Raw genomic sequence first — 8,901 nt, forward strand, 5'->3', positions numbered from 1 at the left:
TAATTAAAAATATGCATATTATACACTTCTATCCGATCAGCATTATTATGTATGAGAATTAAATTTCACACTTTGCCGACAACTTTATTTGTGTGTATACTTTATTTCACACTTTGCCGACAACTTTATTTGTATGTATACTTTATTGGTAAGTTTAATCTAAAATTTGATTTTTTTTTTTTAATAAATGATTAATATTATTGATAAATAAAGACTATGATTAGAACATTTTGATTTTATTTCAGTGGCAATTAGTAGAATTGGTATAATTAATCAAAAATAACAGTGAACTATAATATTACTTGACACAAGACATTTGAATTTGACCAGCAATTAATGCAAATTCATATTGCATACTGGTACCGGTACCTATAGGTAATTGATACTGGTTCCAATCTGAATACTTCATAAATCAATATGGAATAAAATATACAATAAATTAACAATTATTTATGTAAGTACGAATATTTTTTTTTATATAAAATAAATCAATGTTCTACAGAATTTTATGTAAATCATAATTTTTTTAGGAAATTAAATTTTGTTTTAATTCAAATTTCAATTGAATTTAGTAGTACCCATTAACTTTTAATAAAAATATCTATAACTACAATTAAAATATTTTGATTTTATTTCAGTGGCAAATAATAAAATTGGTATAGTTAATTAAAAATAACGTTGAACTATAATAGTATGACTAGACACTAGACAGTTGAATCTGACAAGTAATTAATGCAAATTCATATTGCACACTGGTACCTATAGGTTCTTGCTACTGGTTCCAATCTGAAGACTTCATAAATTAATATGGAATAAAATAAACAAGAGATTAAACAATAACTACGTGAGTACAATTATTTTTTTATTATTAAATTAATCAATGTTATAAGTAATTTGATGTTAACCATAATTTTTTTTTTAGGGAAATTAATTTTGTTTTCATCAAATTTCAATTGATTTAGTGTATTAACTTTTAATCAAATATCTATAACTAGATTGGTAGAACAACTTAAAATTGTATTTTTGGTTTCTCACAGTCACATATAGTACCTACTGATAACTTTTTAAGTTAATATGGAATGAAACATGTTTAAATTTTTAAATTGACAACAGAATCAATTAAGTATGTATAAATATATTATTTTTTTTATATAAGATAAATACATTTTTTAAATAATTTAAAATACATTTTTTTTTAATTGCATTTAGATAAAGAAAAAGTGTGCAGCATCAAGGCTAACTACTTCTACATTTGTAAAATTTGTTGATAACATTGTTTTTATGTTTAAACAATTACCTTAAATTATTGACTTACTATTAAGTAGACCATATGTTGTAGGGCTATGGAGTTTTTGCTAATCTAAATTGAAAAATTTAACATTTTTTTTTTTTCATATGAGTATGTCATTTTCATGCAATGTTAAAATAATTTTATATCATAAAATATTAATTAAAAACTCACCTAATTTCGAAAATAAGTAAAAATATTATTATTTTTTAAAACATCCATAGCACTAAAAATATGTTGTAATCTAGAGTACCTAGATAATGTAAAGTGTGTTTAATGTTCATTAAATTTTTATTAACTTATCTTGGGTTGTGGACATATCAAGTGTTGATATTTATTACTAGTTATGACCTTACCCAAATTCTGCAAAAATTTGCACTACGGAAATTTGTTCATATTCTAGTAAAATTATTGATAACTAATGTGTTTATTACCTTTGATAATTTAGTATTAAATTAATGTCCATTATTATGGTCTGTTCACACACAAGATAGTTTTTGCAAATTATACATTATACAAAAAATATATCCCAGAATACTAATATTTATAAATGGAAAGTCGGGTAGGCACTAAAAAAAATGGGCTCTGAGCCTATAGCCCCACATCAGATTGACAATACAGGACTCGCTTCCTCGATGCACAAAACATTGTAATATCAGTCTGATGTAGGTTATTTGTTGTGTCCCTTTATTTTTGTAATCAAAATAACTTACCTATTCCATTTTTTTTTTAATATACACAGATTGATTTGTAATTATTTATTTTTAATGAAATGAAAACCTTAAGAGATAGGGGCATTGTAAAAATGTATAACTAAAAAAAAAAAAAGGAATGTGTGAATAGACCTTTAACTACTTTAGTCTTGGCTCTAAATCCTGAATCCAAGTACATAAATTATACATTTGTATCTGTATATTATTTATGAATTATTTTTCTAAATACATAGACATTTTTGATTTACTTTGTTTTAAAATGAATAAATGTTATCTGTTTAATATAATAATTTACCAAAGTAATTAAGATACACCATATTGTTTTAAAAAAAAATATTTATTTTGTAATTTACTAGTCAATCTGATATAGAAATATAAATTATATTAATAAATACATAATTATTATGTCTACTAACAATATAACTTAAATAAATTAACAAATATACAACATAATGTCTCTTAAATATAAACATAAAGCATAATATATATAAACTATAAAGTATTGGTTTTTCCAAATGACAATTTTTGATAATATATAATAATATGTATTATACCACCATAATACAGAATGGATTGAGTGATGAATATGACATATCTCCCATAAAAAAGATAAAGGTGTCTATTTCCTAAATGTAAAGTATTATTGGGTTTTCATATTGTGTCGGTTCTCAGTTGAGTTACAACATCTCACAGAGTTACTTTCAAATATATGTATTAACATACCGTTAGATATAATAGTTAAATAATTTATTTTATTAAAAAATATGGGTAAGATGGATGAATTTCCAAGTTCGTATGAACAATTTTTGAAAGTTCACAAAAAAACTGTATCTGATGTGTCTGAATCAGAATTTTATAAAGAGGGCTATTTGTCCATTGTTGTACTGTTGGAATCGTCAATGCAAGTAAGTTTTACCATTTAAATTGAAACGTAATTAGTAGGTAAATTAAAATGTAAATATACTTATCTATGATGTAAATGTAATTTGAACAGACAAAAACAAACACAATACTTGTAAGTAGGTACTCAATTAAGGTTTATTAAAATTTATTTTAATAAATGCTCAAACTGATGACCATCTACTTCCAAAAAAATTGACAGTCGTCAAATCAATTCATTTGTAGTAGTTTTCACTAACACATGACTTGGGATATTTGAACAAGCATCTTTAATTTTTGTTTAAGACCATCTACATTAACAGGCATTTCCTTGTAAACTATACTTAAGATAACCCCAAAGAAAATAATCCGGCGAAGTCAGATCGGGACTACGAGGTGGCCAACATTGGGAACGTTCCCATCCAATTCGTACGAAGAGTGCTATTTAAATACAGTATGACAGTATTCTTATTATGGGCTGGGGCACCGTCCCGCTGCCAAACTACATTTTTGCGTCTAGATAATGGTATGTCCTCCAAAAGAATGGGAAGTTCAGTTTTTAAAAATTCTAAATATTTATCACCATTTAAATTTTCAGAAAAAAAAAATGGACCAATCAATGTGTCATAAAAGATTCTACACCAAACGTTAATGCCATAACGTTCTTTAAAATTCTTCTCAGTGTGCCAGTGAGGATTACCATTTGACCAATAACGCAAGTTCTGACTATTTACATTGCCGTTGTTATGAAATTTAGCTTCATCAGTACAACATATTGTTTTCAAGAATTGAGGATTATCTTCGATTTCAACAAGTACCTTATGTTTGAAAAGACATAAGTAAATATTAAAAAAGAGAAAACTTTTAAAAATAGAATTCAAATAAGCACCTTTGTAATCCAAATTACACGACGCTCATAATATAATTTATATTTCTATATCAGATTGACTAGTAAATTACAAAATAAATATTTTTTTTAAAACAATATGGTGTATCTTATTTACTATGGTAAAGTATTATATTAAACAGATAACATTTATTCATTTTAAAACAAAGTAAATCAAAAATGTCTATGTATTTAGAAAAATAATTCATAAATAATATACAGATACAAATGTATAATTTATGTACTTGGATTCAGGATTTAGAGCCAAGACTAAAGTAGTTAATGGTCTATTCACACATTCCTTTTTTTTTTTTTTAGATATACATTTATACAATGCCCATATCTCTTAAGGTTTTCATTTCATTAAAAATAAATAATTACAAATCAATCTGTGTATACTAAAAAAAAAAATGGAATAGGTAAGTCAATCTGATGTGGGGCTATAGGCTCAGAGCCCGTTTTTCTTAGTGCCTACCCGACTTTCCATTTATAAATATTCTGGGATATATTTTTTGTATAATGTATAATTTGCAAAAACTATCTTGTGTGTGAACAGACCAAATAATGGACATTAATTTAATACTAAATTATCAAAGGTAATAAACACATTAGTTATCAATAATTTTACTAGAATATGAACAAATTTCCGTAGTGCAAATTTTTGCAGAATTTGGTAAGGTCATAACTAGTAAAAAATATCAACACTTGATATGTCCACAACCCAAGATAAATTAATAAAAATTTAATGAACATTAAACACACTTTACATTATCTAGGTACTCTAGATTACAACATATTTTTAGGGCTATGGATGTTTTAAAAAATAATAATCTTTTTACTTATTTTCGAAATTAGGTGAGTTTTTAATTAATATTTTATGATATAAAATTATTTTAACATTGCATGAAAATGACATACTCATATTAAAAAAAAAAATGTTAAATTTTTCAATTTAGATTAGTAAAAACTCCATAGCCCTACAACTTATGGTCTACTTAATAGTAAGTCAATAATTTAAGGTAATTGTTTAAACATAAAAACAATGTTATCAACAAATTTTACAAATGTAGAAGTAGTTAGCCTTGATGCTGCACACTTTTTCTTTATCTAAATGCAATTAAAAAAAAATGTATTTTAAATTATTTAAAAAAAAATTATTTTATATAAAAAAAATAATATATTTATACATACTTAATTGATTCTGTTGTCAATTTAAAAATTTAAACATGTTTTATTCCATATTAACTTAAAAAGTTATCAGGTAGGTACTATAATTATGTGACTGTGAGAAACCAAAAATAACAATTTTAATTTGTTTTACCGATCTAGTTATAGATATTTGAATTAAAAGTTAATACAACTAAATTCTATTGAAATTTGAATGAAAACAAAATTAATTCCCTAAAAAAAAATTATGATTAACATCAAATTACTTATAACATTGATTAATTTAATAATAAAAAAATAATTGTACTTACGTAGTTTTTGTTTAGTCTCTTGTTTATTTTATTCCATATTAATTTATGAAGTATTCAGATTGGAACCAGTAGCAAGAACCTATAGGTACCAGTGTGCAATATGAATTTGCATTAATTACTTGTCAGATTCAACTGTCTAGTGTCTAGTCATATTATTATAGTTCAACGTTATTTTTAATTAACAATAAAATTTTATTATTTGCCACTGAAATAAAATCAAAATATTTTAATTGTAGTTATAGATATTTTTATTAAAAGTTAATGGGTACAACTAAATTCAATTGAAATTTGAATTAAAACAAAATTTAATTTCCTAAAAAAATTATGATTTACATCAAATTCTGTAGAACATTGATTTATTTTATTCCATATTGATTTATGATATATTCAGATTGGAACCAGTATCAATTACCCATAGGTACCGGTACCAGTATGCAATATGAATTTGCATTAATTGCTGGTCAAATTCAAATGTCGTGTGTCAAGTAATATTATAGTTCACTGTTATTTTTGATTAATTATACCAATTCTACTAATTGCCACTGAAATAAAATCAAAATGTTCTAATCATAGTCTTTATTTATCAATAATATTTATCATTTATTAAAAAAAAAAATCAAATTTTAGATTAAACTTACCAATAAAGTATACATACAAATAAAGTTGTCGGCAAAGTGTGAAATTTAATTCTCATACATAATAATGCTGATCGGATAGAAGTGTATATAATAGAAGTATATAATATTCATATTTTTAATTAAATTTTAAACTAAAATAGGTACAACATTATTTAAAAAATGTAAAACATTATCAAAAAATATGCATTGGTTTAAATTTATATTTTAAATAATACACATAATTTAGTTTTTACTTAAAATGTTTTTTGTGTTTAATCAATTGTTCAATTTAAATCAATGAATAATAATTAATATTCGAGATTCGACAATTAATTTATTTGACAACTATTAAACTAACGTAAGCAATTAATCAAAAACCACATGTTTTCAGAAACGACAGAAACTGTTTACTGTTTACCGTTTCTCGTTTATTTACAAACTCTTAAGAGATAAAACCATATACCAAGAATCAGTAACCGGTGCTATATTATGTAACCATAATGGTAAAATGTTATAATCATACTTTAAATATGATACTGCTATAGTGCTGTTGTAGGCTTGACGATTCACTCGGTGTTGTGAGTGGGGACAAGATAGGAAGGTGCAAATCGTGTGACCTTTGTACTTATTAGTTTAGGATTATAGGATTATGACTATTATGACAGTTTGGGTCATTAAATTGAGATATAATTTCGTTTTGACTTCTGGTTTTTACTGTTGGGTTTGATCAATTGCCCAGTAGCTGTAAATTCAACGAATATTTAAGCATAAATAAGTCGCAAACGGATTACTCAAATTAAATTCTGCAAACGTTAAAATTATTTTTTTCATAATGTTTATAGATTTTCGTTATTGAAAATAGGTGTTGCAAATTTGAAAATCGAAAGTTAATAGTGTTTTATCAAATAAGGGAGGGACTCAAAATAATAAAAATTATAGCAAATTGTAAAACAGTAAAACCTAGAAAATTAAAAAAAAAAAATTTCTTAAAATTCCTAATACTTACCGAGATATTGACTGGTCCATGATAAAAGAATCACCCTGTATTTATTGGTTTTCAATTATATGACGTGGCTCCCTTCGATAACTCTCGCGACGCCCCTGGGAGCCGCGACGCACAGTTTGAATACCTCTGGGTTAATTCAATATTATTATTATTATTATTAAGAATTTGTTGTTTTACTTATTTGTCTCAATTATTTTATTATAATAATGCTAATATATATTTAGTTAGTTTTTATAGAAACTAAAAGAGCCTAAAAAACATAAAAATATATACATGTGGACATGTGGCACGCTAATGGTAAATAATATGTTAATTTGAATCAATAAAAAAAACATTGAATAATGGTTAGGATTAATGGTAATATATTAATTATAAATATATTTATTATAGGCATGTAGTTGTTTATTAATGTTACATCAAATAAACTTATTTGATGGGGTGCAAAGCCTGACGGATTAACACGTCGGTCCCGACGCGTACCGTCGCCGGTTCGTATTCCGGTCATGGGCGGCATCGCTCTCCGGGTAGTTCACACTGTCTGGAGAAAGAGACCCCCGCTCCCCACCCGGGCATGGCAGAAACCTACGGGTGCCCATTAGAAATTCTGCCAAAAAAAACACACGTGTTTTCAAATATTTATGCATCAACATACCCTTTCTTCGCCAAAAACAATTTACAGCCTTGTGCCCCGGCTTTTTGCACGTAAAACAATCTGTAATCAATTATAATTAAAATGTTTTAATATTGGTACATTACGTCAATAACTAGAGTTTATTAAATCATATAACTAACAAATTTTTTTTATGTGCACACCATGGTGTGGCTGTGGCTGTGGCTGTGGCTGCAGCGGCAGCGGCTGAAACGGCTGTGGCTCCAGCGGCAGCGGCTGAAACGGCTGTGGCTGTGGCTGCAGCGGCAGCGGCTGAAACGGCTGTGGCTGTGGCTGCAGCGGCAGCGGCTGAAACGGCTGTGGCTGTGGCTGCAGCGGCAGCGGCTGAAACGGCTGTGGCTGTGGCTGCAGTGGCAGCGGCTGAAACGTCTGTGGCTGTGGCTGAAACGGCTGTGGCTGCAGCGGCAGCGGCTGAAACGGCTGTGGCTGTGGCTGCAGCGGCAGCGGCTGAAACGGCTGTGGCTGTGGCTGCAGCGGCAGCGGCTGAAACGGCTGTGGCTGCAGCGGCAGCGGCTGTGGCTGCAGCGGCAGCGGCTGAAACGGCTGTGGCTGCAGCGGCAGCGGCTGAAACGGCTGTGGCTGTGGCTGCAGCGGCAGCGGCTGAAACGGCTGTGGCTGTGGCTGCAGCGGCAGTGGCTGAAACGGCTGTGGCTGTGGCTGCAGCGGCAGCGGCACCGGTTGTAGTATACATAACAGCGGCTGCAGGTAGCATACCGACGGCTCTACAAACTCCACGGGAGGAGCCGTCGGCATAATGCTTTGATTGTACATCTAAAATAATTTATTAAATTACCTCATTTAAAAAAAAAAAACCAGGAAGCAGATATCGAGTGGGATTGCCACTCAAATGCCTAAAAAAAGTCCGGCGAAAGAAATTCCAGTTTATTTAATATACACAGACGAGTCGCGATAACTCGGAGTAGGAGGGAGATAAAAATTTGCTTTGAGATATCCAACTCGAATTTATATTAATTTACCTATATATAATTTATTTTCCTAGAGGAATAAAAAAAAAATCGAGTTGTCAATTTACTAAGAATATACATATTTTATGCAATAATTATTTTAAGCGCATATATTAGAATATAGAATATAATATCTAATTATTAAAATTTTTTTTATTAACCACCTACACATTAATTGAATACCTATTTTGAATAATAATTTATGACTACCATATACTACAGGATGTTCCTATCATTTTTTATGAGAATATACTACCCTGAAGAATGCAACATAAAGGTATCTAATTTTTTTTCACGATTGAAGTATTGAAGAGAGGTTTAATTGATAACCAAAAAATTACTTTTACATATTGAATATTTAATATACATATCAAAATAAAATTGTAAAATAAATTATTT

The 8,901-nt window shown here is 28.3% G+C and overlaps 1 protein-coding gene across 1 annotated transcript; it reads left to right on the forward strand.

Moving 5' to 3' along the window:
• Positions 1-7,140: 7,140 nt before the first annotated feature.
• Positions 7,141-8,292, forward strand: LOC115034722 (antifreeze protein Maxi-like). The gene is made up of 2 exons (XM_029492106.1): positions 7,141-7,164; positions 7,636-8,292. Exons 1-2 carry the CDS (start codon positions 7,141-7,143, stop codon positions 8,290-8,292), a joined length of 681 nt encoding a protein of 226 aa, XP_029347966.1.
• The last annotated feature ends 609 nt before the right edge of the window (positions 8,293-8,901 follow it).

Source organism: Acyrthosiphon pisum, unplaced genomic scaffold, assembly GCF_005508785.2.
Source record: "Acyrthosiphon pisum isolate AL4f unplaced genomic scaffold, pea_aphid_22Mar2018_4r6ur Scaffold_20862;HRSCAF=22345, whole genome shotgun sequence".
NCBI classification, from domain to species: Eukaryota; Metazoa; Arthropoda; class Insecta; order Hemiptera; family Aphididae; genus Acyrthosiphon; species Acyrthosiphon pisum.